This window comes from Schistocerca gregaria, chromosome 1 (genome assembly GCF_023897955.1).
Source record: "Schistocerca gregaria isolate iqSchGreg1 chromosome 1, iqSchGreg1.2, whole genome shotgun sequence".
Classification (NCBI taxonomy): Eukaryota; Metazoa; Arthropoda; class Insecta; order Orthoptera; family Acrididae; genus Schistocerca; species Schistocerca gregaria.
Genome location: NC_064920.1, coordinates 878,811,302 through 878,837,403, shown reverse-complemented (window position 1 = coordinate 878,837,403; position 26,102 = coordinate 878,811,302). Strand labels below are relative to the sequence as shown.

Genomic DNA, 26,102 nt, shown 5'->3' with positions numbered 1-26,102 from the left:
TTATTGATGATCTACACAAACATTAAACAGTTTTGATTCCACATGGAAGGATGACATTTTACAATTTTTACTGACCACAAACCACTAACTGGTTTCTGCAATGCACAACAGATTGTGACACACCATGGCAGTACAGACAAGTGGAATATATAGCCCAATTTACAACAAATGAGCATCACATTTCAGATAGAAACAACATTTCTGCAAACTGCCTGCTGCAAAATTGCCCAGCCTGCAATGGTGCCACAAGTTGAGATAGCGGCCCACAAGCTTGAGGATACAGTGCAGCATGACTTGCTCAAAAGTGAACACACAGCCCTGCAGCTGTGACATATTTTTGTTCCATACTGAGCCATTACCATCTGCCATGACATGTTCCAAGACAAACAATGCCTACACATTGCCACAGAATTTCCTATGCTGAAAGCAAGATTTTCACAGATACATGAAGATGTAGAAGGACTGTTACCCTACTCTGATAGTTACTGCTATCTAGTTACTATAGTGGATCATTTCATGATGTGGCCTGAAGTTACTCCCATACCAGACATCTGCGTGGAGTTGATTGAAAAGGTATTGTTGCTTACAAGGTTTTCCAGGTTTATCATTCTTCAAGCCATTATGACTGACCATGGAAACCAGTTTGAACTGCAGCTGTTTAATGAGCTGCTTCAACTACGCAGCTGCAACCATCTTTGCACCACTAGCTACCATCTCAGGCAGAGTGGCTGCATCATACACTAAAGGTGGTGCTAATGTGTTACTCATTGGTGTATGGGTGGCCAGCTGCTGGCATTTCTCAGCCTGCACATAACAGTAATGGATGGTCTGCAATGTCCACCAACCCAACTGGCCTACAGCGAGCAGTTGCATGTGCCAGGTGAACTCATTGTACCAGCACTACTTCAGCCAACTGCTCCAGTAACTGTGACAGAATTTGCACAACAGTTCAGCTCCCACATGAGACGTTTGCATGCAGGCCCACCTGTCAGTCATGGATAGAGAAGGGTTTTCATCCATAGAGATCCGCATACAGCATCACATGTCTAGGTCAAAGATAATTCTGTGCACCCACCATTACTGTTCTCCACAGCCTAATTCTGAAAGAGAAGAACACTTTCAAGATTGACCAGAATGGCAGACATGAGACGTCCCCATAGAGCAACTAAAGATTGCCTACCTCTACCAGGAGGAACCTCTGCAGCACCGTCCTGTCAGTTTTCTGCCCACCTGCACCAAGCCCTACAATACTGAGTGATGCTGCAACCTCCCAGAAGACTCAAGATGGAGGCCTACACTATCCCCCCCCCCCCCCCTCCAGCTGATTGTCCTGACGGCTTGCCAAAGTTTAAGCTCCAGTACCCCGATGCTCCTGGAGTGCCTGGGTTTAAAGTTACTATGCAAGTAGTCGGAACAAGAGACAAATGATGAATCGCTGGTCTGGAAGAGAGTATTTATTATCATTGTAAAATTTTATTAATTATTCTTTGTGTTTATGTTGGTTAAGATTTGGTGTGCAATAAAGTTACGTATTAACTAATGATCATGTCCACAATTTATATGGGAAGTACTTCTTCTCACCAAAATACCCATAAGTGGAATGGATACTGTGCTGCTATCTATTATTCTTTTACGATAAAATTAGAGGAACCATATATGTCTTTAGTCCTGGAGTAGCTCAGTTGTCTGGGTACATCCAGTATATCCTTAGGATAGATTGTTCAGCACAAAAATTTGCAAGTCTATCTTCAGCTCTGCTTCTTGTGAACTGGGAAGTCTATTGATATTGTCATCCAAACTATTTTCATCTGGCAGGATTTGTGAAATCCTACTGTTTAGCTTATTCGCATTTAAAGGAACAGGTAAATTTTCTATACTGACCCCTGTTTCTGCTATAACTATTTTCCAAGCTGTTTGAAATTCATTACTAGATTGAGAAACGTAGTTGACAATGGCTTTTCTCTTTATAGAAATGATTTCTTTTCTTCAAATCTCTTTTAATTAGGTGTGTGAATGTCTACACTCACTATTAGTGCAAGATTGGTCACAGTAATTTTTAAGAGATTCCTACAATTATTCTAAGGTCAGTTATATTCCTCTTCTGTTTCTCCTTTGGATTTAATCTCTTGTGTTTACATATGAGGGGACACTACTCATTAATGATGGTCACAATGATATGAAAGAAATAATTACAAGCATACTTAATGACATGTTTTTCATGACAGTGGTACACCAATCAAGGCTCAAAAGTCTTTGTGTGTAATTTGTTACATATATAATATTATTCCAGTTTAGTGTCTTCAGTTTGTCCCTATAATTTTCAGCAATAAAGTGGAGATGCTGAACATCATTGTATGCACATCACCTCAGTATTCAGCATGTGACAATCTGTGGTGTCTTCAGCCAAAAGCACACATGTTCTCTGCCTGTCGATAATGTGTAATGTTGCTACCAGTAGGCCTAAGCAAGCTATCTATGACAATGATTTATACTGTTTATCTAATGAGTGTTCTGTTTAGATGCTCCATCTGCTGTAGTACTGGAATTAAATGCTTTTTTCTAAATTTGTACATCATGTGGAAAAATTGCATTACAATTTGAAGTTAATTTTCTTTTTGCCCTTTATTGCTCGCCTCACTGCATTTTGCTACACCAAAGTCAACACATTAATATCTAATGATATTCCTGAAGGAAGAAAGTAAAAACTAAAACAGAAAACAGGATCAAATATGAATAACAACATAAGCATTAACAAGAATCATGTGGAACCATAAAATGAAAGAAAAGCTAACAATGCCCATAGCAGATAAGTAAGTAATGTTGTTTTACTTCTTATTTCTTTGATGCCTACAGTGCAGGTTGGTTATCTCTAGATGGTACTCTCAACTATCTTAAATTTCCTTTCAGCAGCAAAATGAATAATTAGCAAGGCTGAAAGGCTTGTCCCTAGCCAAATGAAATAGAGTCTGTACTTTTAAGTCTACCGTTATTGAATGGTAAGACACCACACCTATGCTCTGAACATCAGATCCAGCATAGTCTCCACTCTCCCGGTGACTGCTTGTGATAATTGGTCCAGAAGGAGGTACAAGAAGACCACGCCTTGCTGAAGAGCGCTGCACCCCACCTATTGTTTGTGCTCGTGCCCATGAGCTGCTGCCAGTTTCCCTTGGAACAGATATGTCTCCTGCTGACCTCAATGAGATCACTCCTTCACCATGAGGCTGTTGCCTTAGGTTAAGTGTAAAACATACCCTGCAAGGAGAGATTCACAGGAGATATTACCCTTTTTTTGAAATTTATTCCACAAGCTAAAAGATAAATATGGACATGAAACAACTTACAGAAGGGAAAGATAAGAGTAACAATGGAAGTAGAGTGAGGGGTATACAGGTTATGTTACTAAAGCTTCACGCAAATTATATATTATGTTACTATTACAGTAATTTTTACTGTCAAAGGCTAGACAGTTCTTTGAAGTTATTTAAAATATTTTGAACATTTTAAGTGCACTGTACAAAAATCAGCTGTTTTACAATTTATTCAAGACATATGTACACATTTTTCAATAGGAACAAACAGCCATTACTGTAAAGAATGATATCACATATACGACCAAATTGTTTCAACTGTTCTAAATATCTGAGCAGATGATGAAATCACTGATATATGTAAGTTACGTGCAACACATTAATAAATACTTTGTTATATCACTTTATGAACCAGAGCTTCTTTGACACAAATAAAACTTTACTTACTAATTTAACTCATTAGTTTTATAATCCAGAACAATTGTGCAACCAATGAAAATGATAAAAACGAACACCTCTAATGATGATCTAAATATTCAAATCAAATGACAAGATTTTGGAAATATAAGAAAATTATAATAAATAAGATTTCCTTTTGTGGATTAGTGCTCACAACACATAATATTATGTATGAATGAGCACTACTATCCAAATGCTTTTAAGGTTAGGTTCTGGCTCTTAGTAATATATCGAAGAATAATTTTAATGCCCTGGAAACTAAAAGTGTGTCATAACCCTGTGATAATTACATGGTGGATTTGTGATGTTTAGCCACTGGTTCCATTGTGTTCTGTCAGGACAGGGCCAGTACTGTACCTTTTACAGTTACTGAATACACTAGATTAAATGATATTGTTACCAACAACACACTCATGGTAACTAGGCTGGAGTTTTTGTTGACCAGGAGAGTAAGCATATTGAACAAAAATGGAAAATTTTATTATTTAAATGTTAAGTTGGTTGCAGTTCAAAGGGACTGACAAAATTTCATCAAATAAGTAAAAGTAGGAAACTTTTAACATACCTCCCATTTTGGATAGTGGCAGTTGGAACAGGTTGTCCACCCATGAGAAAATCTTCTGGATCACTCTCATAGGGTGGCTCATCATACCAGTGTGGTCCAAGACCGGAACATCTTGCGTCATCATCATACATATAGGTATCATCTGAAAACACATTCCTAATTTTAAACCCATATCTACAGAGGCACATTAAGTGATTACTATTTTTTCTGATATGTACAATCCTAGAACACACAAGATTACACAACACCAAAATATATGGATAACTGACAGCTACAAAATTATCACGGAATATTATAATCTGTTATCTAACTGCTGAATTACATCCTAGTATGATACTGAAGAACAAATTATTTCACTTATTCATAGTTTTATGTACACACATCAAATTATTGTCTGAGGATTGCAGAAATGCTAGGAAAAATTTACTAAATGAAAAAAGCAAAATTAATGTGTGTGATGACGCACACCAATCTGAACACCTTATTAGCCTTGCAGAAAATTGCTCCGTGTCAAATACGTAAAGTGAAGCCCTTAATGTGGGGAAAACCATCACTAACAGTCAACTGTTGTGGGGAACACTTGTCACTGACAAGAGTTGTTTTTGACTACTGTAGGTTACAACAGAAGATATATGGGCTGCAGCACATCACACCACCCATCAATTCAGTGTTAGACAACAATGATAAATGTGCAACTGTGCCTCCAAGAACCATGTCTGCACCATGGGGTACAGAAGCTTTCATCTAAGATGTGTGCTCTACACATTTCACATAAGGGGCACAGACAGCAAGATGGGTAGAGGAACCCAAGAATTAGATGTTCAAAACATGGAATCTGCCATCTGGTCTGATAAGTTGGAGTACTGTTGGTACATGCTGTCAGTAGGGTACGATTACATTCAAAATTACATGTGGTAAGAAATCTCACTTGCAAAAAGGACACCATTTGTGCTGGTGGTGGAAGTTTTTTTGTGTGTGTGTGTGGGGAATGTTGACATGGTCTGAAATGTGGCTGCTGATACATCTCCCATTGTCTCTCTTAGGTGAACAATTTGGGAACTTGCTCTCAGTTAATGTACGTCCATTTGTTGGGTTACAGCATCCTGCAGGTGAAATTTACCTTCAGCAAGATAATGCATTGCCCTGCCACTCCATAATGGTGTAAGAACTGTTTGAGGATCACTTCACAGACTACAGGACAATTATATGGTCTACACGATTGCCCGACTTCATGCTCAGTGACATTCCAGATGTGCCGAACTGGTTTGAAGTTTATGCCTTGTGCTCAGTGTCAAACAATATCCACGAATTATGAGTGACAATTGAGCACCAGTGGATCGGGATGTCATCTAAATGCTTTTGAGTCTATGGCATGGAATAGCATTAAGCAGGTAGGTCTCTCAGAGTCATCTGATTATGGTTGCATATTAAGAGTAATATTATTTGCCAAAACTAAACTTACACAATGAGCTACCCTAGTATAATACCCAAACAAAATTACCTAGAACAATATAACATGAAATGAAATACATCACATGCTGACCAAAATTAATTGGTGCCCATCCTGCAAGTGTCAAAACCCTTGCTACTATCAAATTAAAAGGCAATTTTAAACTAAATTTGACCCAAAATCCATTTTATTTATTTTTAGAAAAAATACATTGAAATTTCTTCAGAATCTGTGAGCAAGTATTAAATTAACAACTTTTCCCTTTCTCTTTCAATCTTTATGCAGTAAGATTTTTGCTTTCATAGTGTAAAGTATGATTTTTATTAATTGATTAGTAAGCCATAAGATATATAAAGTATATTCCTTGTACAGTAATGAATGTACTACTAATAACTTAATAATTTATATTTACAACCCCATGTTGACAAATTGTACTTGAAAATTCTAAACCTTCCATTGTTATTTAACAACTCCAGAAGAAGAATCTGTAGGATGTCTGGAAATTTCTTATTTTAGGGATAATATAAGGTAATAGGATTCTGAATACATTGTTTTTCTTTATTCATTTGTGATATTAGGTCATTTGTTGTCTGTTACAGTATCACCTTTTCCTTCATTTGCCCACATCGCTTTTTTTTTTCTTTTGGCTTAAAATTTTTTAGCAGGAAAGGAGATACACTAATAATTCAAAGCTAAAAAATAGAGTATAACACTTTTGATGCTTACCTGATGCCATGATAGGTCGACCACCTTCTCTCCCTAGTTGCTTCAGTCCTTGTTTAATGTCTCTCAGGATCTGAAATTTATACAAAAAATATAAACATTTATTAAAAGAAAATACAGTTTCAATCATTAATGGAACAGATATTTACTAATCAACAAACAGCAATTCATTCTCACTTCCCTCTGCATCAATCCTGTGCATATAATCATAACACAGTATCTCTTCAAAAATATCTTCATGTGAGATTACACTAGCAAGAGAGGTAATGAACTGTCAATTTTATTTCACAAAAAATAACACTACATTTGAAAGGTTTCTTGAGTACAGCTTTAATTTTGTGAGTCCATGAGATCACTTTAACAAAATATGATAGCAAAAGGCAGAATGAAAACAAAACTACTACTGATTTTGTGATAAACAAAGTGTGCAATTTTTACTTAAGACCATATCTGTAGCTGTCCCACACTGGTTCATAATGTAGAAGGGCAGTAGTTCTCCTCCAGCACATGAGCAATGTTGGAAGCATTAAAAGTGTGTATGCTCATTTAACAACAGACTAACTTAGTGGTGAGCTGGAGCAGGATTACCATTCTTCTTCCATAAATGAAGCAATGTGGGGGTGTTGAAAATATAGTCTCAGGTCAAAACAGATATAGACTTAGGTCAAAACAGTCAGAATTGGACTTGTGTCCCTTCTTTTATGCAAACAAAAGCTGTGTAAAGAGTTCTGTCTGACAAAAAAGAATGGTGTTGCCAAATGGCACAGTCTGAAACTTGACACTAAAAAATAATGTGACTGCAGCAACAAGTAAATAAAAAGGAGTAGCATAATCTTGCACATAATTCAAATAGAATTTCCAATGATATTCTACAAGAATGTAACACAGAATGATGAGCATCATGCAAAATATGAAATTTTAATTTCTACAGCTGCAACAGCTGACAGAACAATAAATTCAATGTAAAGTACAACCTCACAAGGAGGAAAACAATATACATGCTATTTCCTGAGCAAGACCTTTCACCACCTACACGTACATACTGCTCATCTGTACAGTCCAGTACACTGTGAAGAAGCTATCTGTATTGTGGAATTTAAGCTACAGATGTGTAACACAGAATCCCTCCAGTCCACACAAAGTAAACAATGCTCTGGAATAAAATTCAAATATTTATCACCAGAAAAATATATATACATAAAATACACTTTTATTTCATTTCCTCATTTTTTAAACCAAATAACTTTCCTAGTTACTTGAGTAATTTGCTATGCTCCTTCAGCACTGCATACATATTAATGTATGGGTAAAGTATTTTATTTTATGTTTAGAGTGACTGTGCTAAGTTCCTAACTTCTGTTTATTAATAAATTCTTGTCAATATTATAGATGTGATAGGAGGCTCAACATTAAACTGCTGTAAATTGATGTGAGTGGTAAAGGAGTGCAAATTGAACAATCCTGCTCTTGAAGCCAAAGAGCTTTAAAGTTTGATAATGTGAACTTTCTGCTAATACATTCATTAAAATATTTGCTCAAATGAAGAACATTCCTTGAGGAGTCACAACATCGAACTGTTATTTCATTCCCAAGGAATGTTGCACGATATCATTTACAATTGTATATTGAAAAATACTTTTATACACAACTCTACCTCCACAGCTACAGAATGTGTTAAGTACATACTGAAATATCTACCTGTAGGCGTAGTTTGATATTGACGCTGTGTGTGTGTGTGTGTGTGTGTGTGTGTGTGAGAGAGAGAGAGAGAGAGAGAGAGAGAGAGAGAGATATGGAGGGGGGAAGTGGCATGGCCAAAGTGTACTGTGAAAGGTATTATTGATGCTACCATAAATACAGATTACTGACTGTCACAATTTAGTATTGTGACTGAATGGAACATTGTTGGTGGTGCTCCACTTGTCTGACAAGATGTTAACTGAAGGCCCTTGGTGCTCTTTGGAAGGAGTAGATGCTGTCCTGCCACAAGGTTATATCCTCTTCCTTCCTTTCATTCTATAATCATCCTTTTCAAAATGACATGAAATTGCTCACAATTTCATCCCAAACAGTACAAGGAAGAGGAAAATATTTTGAATAAAATAATTTTGGGTGTTACGCCATGTCACTGAAAAATACTAAACCAACTTAACTGCCAACGTTTTGATCAACTCGCTGTGGTACTATTCAGGGCATCTAAGAACTGATGAATACTTGTGAATGTCTTCCCCTATAAGCTGGCTCACATATTTGGAATGTCACTGGTCTATTTGAAGAGAGACTACTATGAGGGAAATGGCTATTGCTGATAATACTCTGGTAGCTGATTGGATGTTGTGCCACTCTAGAATGTGACTGACAGGCAGCTTTTGCTGGTGACTGGTGGGCAACTAGTGTCCAAGGGATAGTGTTTTCCAGCAAAAAGTGCTAAGCCCACATGACAATTCTCTCATTACTACTGTTTATGCTGCTAAACCCAGGGCAAGTGGTGTTGTTGGCTGAGGAACACATATGGTCCACTCGTCTGGAATCGCTGGCTGCCAGGCTGTAGGTAACTTACAGCCATCCCCCCCTCTTCATGTTGCTAGGGCGTTTGATTCTTTCAGCAGCGTCTCATATTTTTCACTGCTCCATCCATGGCTGCCAAGAAAGATACAATGTTCTAGACATTTTTTGAAACAGCCACATTCCCAGTGGTGTTCAGCTACAGCTGATATTTTAGTTCTGTACCAGTTGTACATAATGTTAATGCTCTGATAGCAATTTGCCATGATGTTGAAGGAACCATGCAAGAATTTTGATGATGTGATGAAGGGAAAGTAAAGAATACCCGAAGTATAATTAATGTTAACGGATTTGTGTTCAACTTTTTCCAAATAGAAGTCTAGTAACTCGACCTTGATTCATATATGAGGTGACTCAGCTAAGCTTTTCACTTCAAATATTTCTGGAATTGTTTAAGGTATCATAGTCTTGTTTTCACCCAGATAAATTGTGAGACTCTCACTAAACTACAAATAGTCCCTTTTCATTGTTATATTAGTTACAGAGACAATGACATGATTTCTGTTTTTTTTTTTTTTTTTTTATGGAACTAAAACAAATTTTGCTCCTAGTATCATAGTTTTGAAACAGACAAATTCAACGATGTTTCACTCTTCAAAATCCAGTTATTAGTCTCTAAGTGTTTAGACTACAATATTGGAACTTACGATTTATCTGTTTTGGTCATGGAACTGACTGCTGTCTTAAACAAATGTTGGTGATTTCAAAGGAGGAGGATGGTCACAAATCGTGGAACGTTGAAAGTAAGAAATATCCATTATTGGGCAGTTAAGAATACATATCGACAGCGGCACGTTGAACATCGGACGCAGTGGAATGTGAACGCTTGGCGCCAGATTATTGAAGACTACTTACTTGGCTGAAGAAACCTTAATGAATAATAAGAGAAGTGCACAATTTTTGCTAAAGTGCTACCGACTCTCCTAGGTGAAGCACCACTTAAAAGATGTGGATGTAAGTTATACCATCGTGATGGGTGATCGGCTCACCATTCGCATATGGCTAGGAAAGTGCTCACCCGACTCTTTCCTGTCCTTTGGATAAGACATGAAACCATTATCAGTTGGCCTGCACTTTCAACTTACTTGACGCCACTGGACTTTTTTTCTGGGAAGGGGGGGGGGGGGGGGGTAAAATTACAGCTGAAGCCTATGCTAAAGTTCCGACAACCAAACAGGACTAAAGACATGGCACTGTTGCAGCTTGTACAGTAATACCGCAGGTAACGCGTCAACCCTTCCGGAAATCCAGCGACTGCAAACGTTCATTCTAGTAGTGGTAATTTCGAACATGTGACGACTTAAATGGAATTTTAAGAAAGTGTTTACGAACTTATTCTTTTGTTACTGTCTTCTTGTCGCTGTCGCTGATGTCGTTTTGTTCAAACACGAAGTTGATATTTAACAATTTTTATACCTAAGTTCCCTGTTTCACAAATCCAATCATTTTTTGACATGCGGCTTTGTTTCATGGCTCTGAAAAAAAAACAAAAGCAGAACTTTCGATTCCACGTCCTTTGCCTTCTTGTTGGCAGTTCAGTCCAATCACATGTACCCAGCCGTCATTACTATCAGTTTCTCCAATCTTCCACTTTTGTAAGTACACTTTCTTAGCTGCATCAAGCTGGAGCGCGCCCTCAGTTTGACAACAGTTTCATATACCAACACTGCCTTTCGCATAAGAGAGCAATCAGCTTCGTGCTCAAAAAAGATAAATCTTAAGTTCTAAGTATGTAAATTCCTTCGAAGTCACTAATCGGATTTTGAAGTGTGAAACGCCATTGAATTTGGCTCATTTAGAATTACTATACTAGGAGTAGAATTACAATGGTTCATTTGAAAAAGTGAAATTCATACATATTTCTCTGTAATTAATATTGTTGTGAAAAGAGCCTACGCGTCATTTAGTGAGGACTGGGCGAAAACGAAATTACGATATCTTATACGATTCGGGAAATATTTGAGATGAACAGGTTAGCTGAAGATCCCTGGGTATATGACACAGTCAATTCTTTTGTGTGCTGTGGAATACCGTTTTGCCCATTAGATATCATAGCACTCAAAGAAGAGGCTCTTGAGTACTTTATCCTCAGCCACGCTAAAAACTTGGCCTTGTCAATATTCCTGGCTTCGTCAAGTGCTCGAATCGACAATATTTCAGGCTACATATCAACACATTAGGCTACTCCCAAATTTTGTAACTATCAGTAATCACTACATCAGTTAAATCAGATCTGACATTTCAGTTAATTTGCATAGTCACATTATATTTGGTATTATTAAAGGAGATGCTATAGGAGGGATTCGTTTCACTCCTCACAACCTCATGAAAGATTGCTGTGTGGCGGAATTTCGTGCACTTCTGGCAGCAGCATCTGATTGGAAGAGCGGTAAGACTGTACACTCTAAAACTTACATATCTTGGTCATCTGGAATGCTGACAGAATACTTGCTTTTGGAACAGTACATGTTGTTCTTTCGTGTAGAAATGTTGAAGCCAGCTTTCATCGCTGGTGTTGATGGAAATGCGCCACCATCTTCCATCACACATCACACATGTTCCAACATGACCACTCTTCATGCATTTTGCTGTCCAGTTAGTAGCACCATCAGCATCCATCCCAAGGGGTATGTCTTATTCTTCCAATAAAAGTGCCTACAGTGGAAAATGTTCAGCCTCTTTGTTAATTTATCTAGTTCGATCTTCTGTTTCAATGTCAGCAGCCATGTCTGTCGCTCGTAACCCTGTTCCAAGTGGCCATTGAGCCAAACTGTCCTGTTTGAAGTGGGGAGTCCTCCTTAAACCTTCGCCAATATGTCTGTCGTTTAGCAAACTTCTGTGGCGAATAATGGCAGAAAAAAAGCTGAAAGCAGAAGTTCTATTCTCTCCTGGCTGTTTTGTAAACCGTATGTGCACATACTTTTCATTAGGATGTTTCGGGAAGATTATCTGATTTAACAAGACAATATCACCTACACGAACGAGGACAGAAAATTATGGAGATTTTAATTCACGCATCGAAACTAATAGTTGGCGGTCGATTTGATTGCTGGTAGGGCTCCCTGTGGAAGCAGCTAACTCGTTCATTCGTTCATTATCCAATGTGCGTGGCGTCGAGATTAGGCGTTATGCGTTCAGTTTTGAACTTACATAGAATGTAGCCTGACTATTGAACACTATACGTGAAAGGGCACTCACCTCCACTCCCCGAATTAATTCACAAAACCTACCATGTTGTTATCACCATCCTAAAGAGTTGTAGTAAAATAAGACAGACGCACACTTCAGAAATGGCTAATACTCAGCTGACATCACGGTTAGACTTCTGTGGACTACGTACAAAGTTGTTGAACGAGCTATGTGCCTTGGACGAGTGCGTGGAAAAGATCCGTAGATACCTCGTTACATAAACAAATAGCGTCTCGACACTGCTTCTGCTGCCATCGAATGCTTCGTGCTGTAGGAGGTGCAGGCCTTAATCTCATAAGAAAAGGCTGAGTGCGAGTAGGGCTCGCGATCTGAAGGTTCCGTACAAACTTGATCTCTGTATATGTAGATACTTCATCTATAGGTTATGGTGAGTCAATATGCGTGTATCAAAATATGTGACATAAATAGCCTATCTTTTGACTGTGCCGACTTATGAGCTAATTTTTTTTTTTAACATCGCCAATGGACCGTATATCTTAGTATTTTACATTAACTTCAATTTGACACCCCTACTCGTTCCTGAGAAATGGGGTCTTAACAGTCGAACAGACAGATGGACAACAAAGTGATCCTGTAAGGGTTCTGTTTTTACCAACTGAAGCTCTAAAAATCACGCCTCGTAGCTTTACTGAATTGCGCTATGTTGAAGAGGGAGACCGCAAAATGCCTTTTGTTGCCGTGTTATCGCAATATCTGCTCGACGCATGTTGTGTATTGAACGAGCGAGCGAGCAAATAGGAAGATTACCCCTAACAGCAGCCATTTGGAGGGGTAACTTACAATTGGCGTAAGTAGATAGTTACCCTAAAGTTCAGATCTTCATTCGCCTAGAAAATATGGTCTTGTGAAATCAATTTGAATCTTTTTGAAACAGCCTGTATTACAGCCAAATTCACAAGGGTTATTCTTCCCACGACTCGTCGTTTCGCCACCCTCGTTGTTTATTGACTTGGTTTCCCATTTTTGTCGGACACAGTCCGCGTGGGAGCCGCCACTTGGTGGAGGACGTGAATGTACCGAAGGTACAGGGAGCGCCTGCCCCCTGCGTTCCCGCCACTAACAGGACGCGCAGGGCGTGCGCGCGTGAGCGAGGTTTATGATTATTTGCAGCTTGGGAATTAAGTGGTCGGCAGCGGTAGTTACAGGGGGGAAGAAGAGCCCGCAGTCACACCCGGGGCGGTATCAGCAAAAGGCGAAATCGCTGACAGCGTCATCAACTTGGGCCCTCCCGGTGGCCCCTGGGGCAACAAAAGCTATCAAGTGCGATGTGAGCATTCTGCCTGGAATTTCACCTCTGCGCCGCCCAGTCTGGGGAGGTCCACAGGAAAGTTCCGTTTCATCGACCGATTCATGGGTTGACGAAGAATTCCGATTCTATCGCTGGTGATATCATGCGACTTGAAAATAAAATTCTGAAGATAAAATTTACGTGTTGTTGTTGTCTTCAGTCCTGAGACTGGTTTGATGCAGCTCTCCATGCTACTCTATCCTGTGCAAGCTGCTTCATCTCCCAGTACCTACTGCAACCTACATCCTTCTGAATCTGCTTAGTGTACTCATCTCTCTGTCTCCCTCTACGATTTTTACCCTCCACGCTGCCCTCCAATGCTAAATTTGTGATCCCTTGATGCCTCACTACATGTCCTACCAACCGATCCCTTCTTCTAGTCAAGTTGTGCCACAAACTTCTCTTCTCCCCAATCCTATTCAATACCTCCTCATTAGTTACGTGATCTATCCACCTTATCTTCAGTATTCTTCTGTAGCACCACATTTCGAAAGCTTCTATTCTCTTCTTGTCCAAACTAGTTATCGTCCATGTTTCACTTCCATACATGGCTACACTCCAAACAAATACTTTCAGAAACGACTTCCTGATACATAAATCTATATTCGATGTTAACAAATTTCTCTTTTTCAGAAACGCTTTCCTTGCCATTGCCAGTCTACATTTTATATCCTCTCTACTTCGACCATCATCAGTTATTTTACTTCCTAAATAGCAAAACTCCTTTACTACTTTAAGTGTCTCATTTCCTAATCTAATTCCCTCAGCATCACCCGATTTAATTTGACTACATTCCATTATCCTCGTTTTGCTTTTGTTAATGTTCATCTTATATCCTCCTTTCAAGACACTGTCCATTCCGTTCAACTGCTCTTCCAAGTCCTTTGCCGTCTCTGACAGAATTAGAATGTCATCGGCGAACCTCAAAGTTTTTACTTCGTCTCCATGAATTTTAATACCTACTCCAAATTTTTCTTTTGTTTCCTTTACTGCTTGCTCAATATACAGATTGAATAACATCGGGGAGAGGCTACAACCCTGTCTCACTCCTTTCCCAACCACTGCTTCCCTTTCATGCCCCTCGACTCTTATCACTGCCATCTGGTTTCTGTACAAATTATAAATAGCCTTTCGCTCCCTGTATTTTACCCCTGCCGCCTTTAGAATTTGAAAAAAAGTATTCCAGTCAACATTGTCAAAAGCTTTCTCTAAGTCTACAAATGCTAGAAACGTAGGTTTGCCTTTTCTTAATCTTTCTTCTAAGATAAGTCGTAAGGTCAGTATTGCCTCACGTGTTCCAACATTTCGACGGAATCCAAACTGATCTTCCCCGAGGTCTGCATCTACCAGTTTTTCCATTCGTCTGTAAAGAATTCGCGTTAGTATTTCGCAGCCGTGGCTTATTAAACTGATAGTTCGGTAATTTTCACATCTGTCAGCACCTGCTTTCTTTGGGATTGGAATTATTACATTCTTCCTGAAGTCTGAGGGTATTTCGCCTGTCTCATACATCTTGCTCACCAGATGGTAGAGTTTTGTCAGGACTGGCTCTCCCAAGGCCGTCAGTAGTTCTAATGGAATGTTGTCTACTCTGGGGGCCTTGTTTCGACTCAGGTCTTTCAGCGCTCTGTCAAACTCTTCACGCAGTATCGTATCTCCCATTTCGTCTTCATCTACATCCTCTTCCATTTCCATAATATTGTCCTCAAGTACATCACCCTTGTATAAACCTTCTATATACTCCTTCCACCTTTCTGCCTTCCCTTCTTTGCTTAGAACTGGGCTGCCAGCTGAGCTCTTGATATTCATACACGTGGTTCCCTTCTCTCCAAAGGTCTCTTTAATTTTCCTGTAGGCAGTATCTATCTTACCCCTAGTGAGATAAGCTTCTACATCCTTACATTTGTCCTCTAGCCATCCCTGTTTAGCCATTTTGCACTTCCTGTCGATCTCATTTTTGAGACGTTTGTATTCTTTTTTGCCTGCTTCATTTACTGCATTTTTATATTTTCTCCTTTCATCAATTAAATTCAATATTTCTTCTGTTACCCAAGGATTTCTAGCAGCCCTCGTCTTTGTACCTACTTTATCCTCTGCTGCCTTCACTACTACATCCCTCAGAGCTACCCATTCTTCTTCTACTGTATTTCTTTCCCCTATTCCTGTCAATTGTTCCCTATGAGCGAAATGCTTGAGACATTAGTAAATGTTTACAATTGCGGACCAGTCTAAACACACCTTATTCTACGTTTTAGTTTGAGCTAAAATAAACAGGCCGTGACATCAAGTGAAACTGACTTGCTGATGTGCTATCGTTTGCCAGGTTACACTGATACCAGTCCTCACAATTCATTGCTACGTATTTTCGAGAGACTCCAACCAGTTAGTTTCTCATTCGAGCGGTCACGAATGTAGAGGAAAGTCTGGGACGAAGCGTTTCTAGTTGTTCTGCACAGACGACACATTCTGAAGGTTATGTGATCGAGTATTACCTTCCTCGAATTTCATTACGTTATTTCAGGGAGGGAATAATATGATTTTGTTTAAGCGTTGTCCACCGACGGAACTACAGGGTATTTTAATGATTCATCGTATTTCACAAGACTATATATTCTACATGAACGAAGATATAAATTTGGGATGAGTTTTAACTAAAACAGCAAAAATAAACGTTTACCTTTGCGCCAGTTGACAGTTAACGACTCATGTTGTTGCCGGTAGGGGTCTCTTGTGCTGTTCGCTGCATTTCGGTGATTACTAAGAAGCGCGATTTTCGTCGAGAGTACAGCACTGCACTCCCTATGGCTTAGGGTGAGTACGGACTTCACATTCCACCATTGATCACAAGCGTCCCCTGACCTCACTGTGCGTGATTTATTTCTATATCAATTTTTTTGTGGGTGTTTGTGAAGACAGCGTTTACGTGCCTCTCCTTTCAACAGTTTTGTGTGAACTTTGACACCGTTTAGCAAAACCAGAGAAAGCAGTAATTCCATACGTGGTCATATAAATACCGAACGTGTCTGACGGTTATCTGGATGTCTGCCGAACGTCCGGTGTAAGACAAACTGAGTATTTGAGGAAGATAAATGTAAACTCTGCACATAAACGTAATTGTAAAAAGTACTCCAAAGTGCATACCGGTTCTTTTGCAAATAAAGTCTTTGTAGTTCTACGCCTAATTTAAAATTCTCCTCAAGTTTCTGTCTTCACTAGTATAGAAGATGCCATACCGTACCGCAAATCATATTAGTTCTGGTCGCAGGTGACAACACATGCCGCCGCATAGTATCACGTTTGCAAATTGTACCATGATGCTTCGTAACATATGCTCAAACACGATCACCTGCCGCAGACGTCTCGGCGCATAGTGAGGGTGAATGATTCGGCTCAAACCCATGGACTGACGATAGCCGCGTTGCAGAAAATGTCGTTTGTATATTAGATTAAGCCTCACACAAACATAATGGGAGACTGAACTGATGTTGCACGCATTTTGAAGAGTCAATTGTACTACTGACATGCGTGATGCTACGATCCATCTCGACCGTCATCTTTGGTACAGAGTGTTACAAATAGTGGGTGTTCACAACTGGACTACTACGAAAAGGAAATTACTAACAAAAAAAAAAATGGTTCAAATGGCTCTGAGCACTATGGGACTCAACTGCTGTGGTCATTAGTCCCCTAGAACTTAGAAATACTTAAATCTAACTAACCTAAGGACATCACACACATCCATGCCCGAGGCAGGATTCGAACCTGCGACCGTAGCAGTCGCACGGTTCCGGACTGCGCGCCTAGAACCGCGAGACCACCGCGACCGGCAAATTACTAACAACTAAACATAATATTCCGTCAGCATGCTCCAGTACGACAATACCCCATCACAGTTACCGAAAACCAAGGGAAGGTTACAGTTTAGGGACTTCCCGGCGTCGTGATCATTACACTACCGCAGGTGTACAAGAAGAGGGAAGTGATCAGTTGTTATTTGTTTAAGGAAAAATCCTGTCATTCGCTGAGACTAATTTAGAACAATCACGGAGAAACTATATACGGATGTACGGACACGTATTTGAATGCTGTTCTTTCCGAACAGGATACGCCTGGTATACGGAACCACTCTTTACACTTTACAGCTCTGCATACAGTGATTATTCCATGTCTTACCCACTGTCTCATTGCTCTAATGTTCTATCAGTTCCATCATTTAAAAACGTGCGATTGAAGCAACTTGGAGTCTCCACAGCTCATAACTAACGAAATATGTAAACGGATCAAAATAACCTGCAAAGTAACCTTAGAAATCAGTCCACATCTCTCTGTTTGGGCCTGTTCTTGAGGAAGTTAAGCGTTCGACACAAAACACCAGAAGTCTTTAAAAAATCTAACTGTCAGTCTGAAACTTTAGTCATTTTATATTATGGCCATCAATGGAATGTACCATACATTTTATGTTTTCTGGTAATTACTTGATGGTACTGAAATTTTTAGGGTCTATTGTACACCATTTTAATATGAGGAGAAATGATTTATTGCCACGCTGATCACCACAGACGAATGTCTTAAAAATATCGAGTGATTCATGCATAAGGTACTGTCGAGAAGTTGCTATGAGCGTATTAACACGTAACGACCGGTAGTCCGACTTTGCTGTTATTACAGTACGCAACAAAATAAAGTTTTTTACCGGCTGGGTTGAAAATAGTTCCTTGTAGTAATTCATATGCGCTGAATACACAGCTGCATTGGGATTCACTATGATACGTCAGGAAAAAAAGTTATGTGCGCGTAAAGGCTAGCAAGAATAATACTATTAACCACGTTGAATTGTGAATGTGAGAAATTTTAGGAATATTATTGCGCGTACTTTGAGATGAAAACACTAAATATTATAATTAGGAAATGAATTGTAAATGTTTGTTTATTCACGCCTTTCATATTTGATGGAAAGGTGAGACGCGAATGCAAAAATGCATCTTTAATGACATTCGGCAACCGAGTGCTGGAAGGCTGTCAGTAAGTTGTCCACAATTTCCGCACAGTTCTCTGCTGTGTGGTTCCCAAAAAAGCTGTGCACAACAATCACTAATGTGTCCGTAGCTGGCAGTTCTCGTCCCGTAAGCACCGATCTGAATTGTGGATCTCGAATCAATTTTCGTGTTTCTGGCCCGACGAAGAATTCAGCTTTCAATCTTGCGTCGGTTTTCATCTTTCAAAACTTGCCGTTTTGCCTTGTAGGTACTAAAAACTACGATTTGTTTTAGCCATTGCTGCAACGAACTGTTTCATAAGACCCGGTTTGATATGGAGTGGAGGTAGGTAAATCTTATAGCGATCCACAACAGGCACACGAACGCTGTGCTGTCCGCACGCAGGTAACTTTCTGGGTGACAAAATTTTTCACTATATAATGATTCTTGTCATCGCAACTACTCCACAGGCAAAGAAAGTACATGTGCTTTGTATACCCTGTCTGCAATTCTAACAGAAGGACTACAATGTTCAGATCAGCGCAGATATTCCAATTATGCTGTAAGTACTTAATCAGCATCAAGACAGTGTTCATTGTTTCGTACGTTTCATTCGTGCTCATGGCATCAGCAATAGGAATTGATGGTTTCTGGTTGCCATTCTATAATAGTGCAGCTTTGAGACTACTTGAGCTAGAGTCAGTAAAAAGTCTCCAAACTTCTGCTACGTCTTTGTTATCTAGTTCCTTTATGACCACTGTAACGTCATGGCGGAAGCAAATACCGCGCTCAACAGCATAGTATGGCGCCAATTTCTTGTGGCGATCTCAAAAACGCGTAACTGTAGCACCTCACTCGAATAAGTTCCACTCCTTCAGTCTGGAACCCAACAGTTCAGACTTTTTTTTCGACAGGGACAAATCGCGAACCTGGTCATCCGGTTCGGCTTGGCTGATCAAAAGTAACTTTTTAATGTCATTGTTGGGATCATTCGTGTATTCCGTAGTTCCTGCGCCACTGTCACTACCTTCAGTATCACTGTCTGCGTTGTTCGTTGCATCGGATGCAGGAGGAATTTATACTGGGTAATCTCCCATGCACCACAGGCTTCAGAGCAGACTGACAATCCGGATAGCCGGCCCCGGTGGCCGTGCGGTTCTGGCGCTGCAGTCCGGAACCGCGGGGCTGCTACAGTCGCAGGTTCGAATCCTGCCTCGGGCATGGGTGTGTGTGATGTCCTTAGGTTAGTTAGGTTTAAGTAGTTCTAAGTTCTAGGGGACTTATGACCTAAGATGTTGAGTCTCATAGTGCTCAGAGCCATTTGAACCATTTGAACAATCCGGATACATGATTTTTGACTTGTTCTTTTAGCTGTACACGTATATGTCGATCAAGTGGAAACAGCAATCCGAGTCGTGATTTTTATGCTCCCGCATTCGATTTCGCTTACTGTTACTGGGTCAGGCCGGAGTTAACACATGATGCAACAGAGATTTTTTTTCCCCTCCGATTTCACATCTGAAGTGATGTTTGTGAGCAAAACGTAGCTTTCTAGTCATGTTCTTCCTCTGGTCGGGCGTCGTATCCTTGCCACAAATGTAGCAAAAGCAGTCCAGACAATTTACACAACTGCGCTATTGATTTTTCGTTTACTAAATCATCATATACCGAATCGTCTTATCCGGAATCAATTAAATGCATGTTACTGCTACTGTTAATTAATAAAACACAGAGCCACACTAGCACGAACTATTCTCTAGACACCTCTGAATCAGACTGATGGACGAACAGAAGAAACTGCACGGTAACTAATTTTATAAAACATGTTGAATTCTGCCTGCATGCTGTAGTTCGCGGACGAGTTAGAACTTGTTCAAGTGTGACTGTTTGTTTTTACTACTGCACACTTTTCTTTCCACAGACGCATAAAACAGAGTAGCCTTGATAATACACACACACACACACACACACACACACACACACACACAATCGTACATCGAACATGGCTCGTTAATGCAGCTACATATTAAGCCATCTACAGGCTTTTAATATCATACAACTTTAAGTTTAAATCAAAACGTCCTACAACATTTAAGAGCGCAAAATCGGAATCATCGCACCCTATTATATAATACTCGCAGTAGTTACAAATTCATTGTTGTGAAGTGTTATGAAACACCAAGTCGAAACTTATCCTTGAATTCTTCTTCAACTGTTTCGTGTTGTCTGCGTTTCTCCTTGAGTTTCCTGCACAGTACATCTTCGACTCTTCAGTTTTAAATTCATTTTTAGAAACTGAAGAAAGGTGAAATGAATTAAGTTTGGTAGTACCAATGATAGCAAGCTAGTATCATTTTTATTTTAACACTTGCACAGTGTGCTTCGTACGTGACAGTGCATTGACACAGAGACGTGTATAAATATCTGCAGAACTTTCTGGGGCTTTTCTCCTCATCCTCTCCCTCAAACATCTACAGATACTGTGACATAACGCTGTATTTACTGTTTAACGAGAATGGACGAATTTTTCACCAACTGTTTCTTCAGTAAGCTCTTCACTGGCCGAGCAGATGGGCTACAAATTTTTCTTGAATATTATAAACCGACGGCTGTAGGGTCATTCTTAAAATCGCGCAGCTTCAAAAAACTGCCATTGAATATAGTAAGGGAATTCCCCAATTCTCAGCAGGCTGCGACAGAATGTCAATCTAAGGACCCGGGTTCGATTCCCAGCTGTGTCGGATATTTTCTCCGCACAGGGACTGGGTGTTGTGTTGTCCTAATCATCATCACTTCATCCCAATCGATGAGCAGGTCGCCGAAGTGGCGTCAACTCGAAAGACCTGTACCTGGCGAACGGTCCACCTGACGGGAGGTCCTAGCCACACGACGAAGATTCAAGAGTCTACCGTCACCATCTTTTGGCGAATTATAAAAGTGACCTACTTGTTGGAGCTGCGACCAAAATATTTCCTTTTTCTCAAGAATGGTAGAGTGTAGAAGGGTATGAACGACTTACGATACGCGATCACTCTTTGAGTTTGCTTCTAAGTAGTAGTTGAGCCACTGAGAATACAGTATTCTTGTGGTTATCGATCTATCGATGGGGTGCGAACGTTTACTGTAGATCAGCCTTGGCAGGAAAATCCCAACCACGTAATTAACTGCACCTAATATCTTGTTTCGCTTTTGTTAAAGAATGTAATCTACGGCAATGCACTGGTGAATTGAGACTGTAATATTGTTTCCATTCTTCCAGAAGTATTGTGGGTTATTTCCGTGAATTGCTCTGGAACAGGACCGACTCTGGGTTGTTCCTAAGATGTTCGGTGTGGTTCAGATGGGGGCTTTGAGCATCCAAAACCAGCAAATACTCCAGATTTTTAGCTTTTTCCAACGGCGAAGGATGCTCTCGCTGGCCCTTCAGTCGGGCTGCACTTGCATCAGCAGTTTTCTAGTGGGCCCAACAGCCCCTAAAGAAGTGTGCACAGCCACCGTGGAGGGATGCCGCCGACGTAGTGTAAAGCCTGTCTTATTAGTGAGGCTATACTGGGACAAAAACTAATTTTCAACTATTTGGTCGAGAAGTACGTCAAAAATGCAACAACAAAATTAAGATATTAAAATTTGCATACAACTCGTACATGTCTTTGCACATTTGTTCCCTTATGGCGACAACAGAAATAAGTGGACAAAAAATAGGAAATATAGAAGTTCTCTTTTAATTATTCCAGTCTTTTGAGAATCTACACATATTTAAAATTTCAAATGAACCTCGCTCTTGAAAGTATGTGATATCTTAGACTGAAAGCCAGTGTGACTAAATGCGCCAATGCGCCAAGAGAGAGATGGGGGAAGCGGAAGGGTGATGGTGGGCGGGGGGGGGGGGGGGGGGGGAGAGAGCGGGGAAAATTGTTTCTGTATGACTTTCTATTGTAAAGTTAAAACTGAGCCATCGAATGTAGAAGAATCCACACTAAGAGATTACTAGTGAAAAGGTGGCTACAATATTTTAAACGTCCTTCAAAAGAAGGGTAGCTGGGAAAGAATTTATTGAACTAAAGACAGCTCCCAAGTGAAGCCCGTAGATGGCCGTCCAAGGATGTAGAAGGCGAAAGGCTGTTAACATTCACATACAAAAATGATACTGCAATGTTTTACCATGGCGTTTTCTCGAAGTGTTTCCCCCCCCTCCAGAAACTAATTAACAAACTATTCTACAGTCATTGTCAGCGATTCCATTTGACATTTACATGCAGAACAAAACATAAGCGGTTTTTTTAAACAACAGATACAAAGCATGCTTACACACAACAGAAAGCTCATCACTATGGTTACTTCTACACAACACAAATGTTCTGAAAATACTGTTTATCGAGTTCGAACGTATTTTGTATTTCGCTAAATAGTGGAAGAAATGGGAAGTAACAGCGATGCACTAAAAGCTTCGAAGACAGCCACTGAAGGAAGTGATGTTCTCAACTGACCTCTTCGTGCTCCTTGTGGAAGCGCTCTCTCTTCTTCAGGACTTCTTGCACTTTCAGCTGTGTGGAGAAACAAAAGCGTTAGTGAGTGTGATTGCAAAAGTGAGCATGAACTCAGCGATCTACAGAGAAAGAAAATGAATTTGCTTGATATTTATCAGTTAACTGTTCCACCGATAGTACCGGTATATATGATATACCTACCTGTTTGTGAGTCATCTAAGGTAACTGCATAAATTCGTTTCTGAAGAATAACTGACTGCCCGCGCATGGATTAACCGTGGTACGAGAGCTACTCGATGTATTATGCTGAAGGCCTAGCAACAACTATTAAAAACACTATCTTAACTGTACTATACTTTTCCTGAACCCGTATCTTCACCAACTTCTCGTTCATTTTACATGAGATAAGTTCATACATTTATAACATACAATACTGTAAACCTGACATGTAGCTGATGCTAAAATTGCATAACACATTTGTACGGACAGCCTATACATAGCCTCTTTCCCCCTAACAGTCTTATCAGTTTCTAAATCTTACGAAATGTACCGGGTGATCAAAAAGTCCGTATAAATTTGAAAACTGAATAAATCACGGATAATGTAGATAGAGAGGTACAAATTGACACACATGGTTGGAATGACATGGGGTTTTATTAGAACCAAAAAAATACAAAAGTTCAAAAAATGTCCGACAGATGGCGCTTCACCTGATCAGAATAGCAATAATTAACATAACAAAGTAAGACAAAGCAAAGATGATGTTCTTTACAGTAAATGCTCAATATGTCCACCATCATTCCTCAACAATAGCTGTAGTAGAGGAATAATGTCATGAACAGCACTGTAAAGCGTGTCCGGAGTTATGTTGGGGCAATGGCGTCGGATGTTGTCTGTCGCTCGATCACGATACACTTGCGACTTCAGGTAACTCCAAAGCCAACAATCGCATGGACTGAGGTCTGGGGACTAAAGTGGCGGCTGAGCACACGATCATCACCAAACGACACGGAAGAGATCTTTCACGCGTCTAGCAATATAGGGTGGAGCGCCATCCTGCATAAACATCGTACGTTCCAGCAGGTGTTTATCAGCCAGGCTGGGGATGATGCGATTCTGTAACATATCGACGTACCTCTCTCTCATTACATACAAGATTGTCATGCGCAGTCACTAACGTTTTGCCACCCAGCGCCATCTGTCGGTTTTTCAAATTTATACTGACTTCTTGATCACCCGGTACATCAGATATAGTCGCTAAAAATAATATTTAACTGACTGAAAACACGAGAAATCCTTGGTTATTGTGGAATCACATTCGTGTTTTTGCACCAGCATTACCATCGGATGCCAATGATCCATTACACACTGCCGGAAAAAATGCAACACCCCCAAGGGTTGTGTTCAGTAACACCAGGGTATAATATGAGGAAGTACCCAAAAGAAACCGAACTAATATTTTTGTAGGCAGAACTTCCGTATTGCCACGTTTTGCCGTTAGGAGCGCGCAGAGAGCAAACACTCCAGTCTGTAAGCCTAGCGCCGTCGCTGTTATGATCAGGACTAGTTTCGGCTTAGTTTATAGTGACAACTGTTTTGTATGATTGTTATTTTGCAATGTCTGACTTCGAAAAAGTGCAACAGAAACTCCTGAAATGTTAAAAACTGCGCACAAGAACAATGCGGTGGGGGAAACTTAAGTGTGAGTGGTTTTCCCGTTTCAAAAATGTCGAAATTGCAGTTGATGATAAATCTTGTTCTCGTCGTTCTTTCACGGCCCGAAAACGTTGAAAACATTCGTGCAGTCATCAACAAAGATCTACGACGGACCACTGAAGAAATTTTGGAGCTGTTGGGAGTGACTTGGAATTCTATAAAGAGAGTTGTGACAGGTTTGGAGATGAAAAGGATGGTTGCCAAATTCGTGCCACGAATGCTGACTGCTGAACAAACACTAGGGTGCGTGGAAGCGTGCTGTGCTTTGGAAGAAGTGTCCCGAAATGATCCAAACTTTTCTTTTTCAAAAATTATCACAGGTGACGAATCTTGGTGCTATGCTTACGATCCTGAACGAAAGCAACAACCAAGTTGGTGGTAGACTTCAAGTTCGCCTCGCCCCAAGAAAGCTCGTCAGCTGAAACCAAACATTAAACCAATGCTATTCGTTTTTCTTTTTTTTCCTATTTGAGAGGAGTCGTTTATTCAGAGTTTGCTCCGCATGTTCAGAAAGTTAACCAAGCTTTCTACTTGGAAGTTTTGAAGAGATTAGTGTGTGGTGGAAGTGGTCTGATTTGTGGCAGTCGGGTGATTGGTTTTTCTATCACGACAATGCCCTTGCTAACACAGCTCTGCCTGTACGACAATTCTTTTTTGTTTCCTAAAATGAAAAGAGGCATGAAAGGAAAGCGTTGTGCTAATATTGTGAGGTGAAGGAGGAGGCACATTCAAACATTACGAAAACAAACATTTAAGCAATGTTTTGAACAATGGAACAAAAGATTAGACAAATGTATTAGTGCAAGTGGAGGGTGCATTAAAGGGGACTAAAGGTTTGTGCTTAAGATGTGAATAGATAAGTCAAAAAAAGTTAGGTTTCTTTTCTTCGTATGTGCGTACTGAGGTGTTGCAATGTCGGAGATTCATTTGTCAGTGTCAGCGGCGATCAGATGCACGCAGAAGGCCTGCCTGTGCACCCTTTGTTTTGACTCTGCAGGTGGTAACTGCGCACAGTACAGAGGTGATCCATGTCAGCAACCTAAGTTGTAGGGGACAACCACGCCCCACCGACGAGTACGTAATCCTACCGAACAGCTTCAGCCTTTTGAGCGGATCTCAATGTGTGCCTATGGGATGCTAGATGGACGCATCGACGGATTGCTGCGCTTGCTCTTGAAAGTGGTCTGTGGAACAATCCCAAACTTGTAGAACAGGTTCAGGACATTCACGTAGTACAGACACACTTCAAGATCGACGCATAATGAGAGCAGCGTTGACCGACCGAACACCGTTACATCTGCTGTATTATGAGGGACCACTGGGAACCGTTAGGATCAAGATCACGTGTGCCT

At 40.2% G+C, this 26,102-nt stretch overlaps 1 protein-coding gene across 7 annotated transcripts in view; it reads right to left on the bottom strand.

Moving 5' to 3' along the window:
• LOC126273339 (SAM and SH3 domain-containing protein 1-like) overlaps window positions 1-26,102 on the bottom strand; it is a 1,103,988-nt gene that overhangs the window by 37,367 nt on the left and 1,040,519 nt on the right. For 6 of the 7 annotated variants that reach the window (XM_049976896.1, XM_049976908.1, XM_049976932.1 and 3 more), the window contains exons 5-7: window positions 6,512-6,581; window positions 4,336-4,477; window positions 3,011-3,255 (exon numbers count right to left, since the gene is read on the bottom strand). In XM_049976896.1, the coding sequence (XP_049832853.1) occupies window positions 3,011-3,255; window positions 4,336-4,477; window positions 6,512-6,581 (457 nt within the window). Of the gene's footprint in view, window positions 1-3,010; window positions 3,256-4,335; window positions 4,478-6,511; window positions 6,582-23,034; window positions 23,092-26,102 lie in introns of all 7 variants that reach the window. The other variant, XM_049976889.1, reaches the window with a different exon arrangement.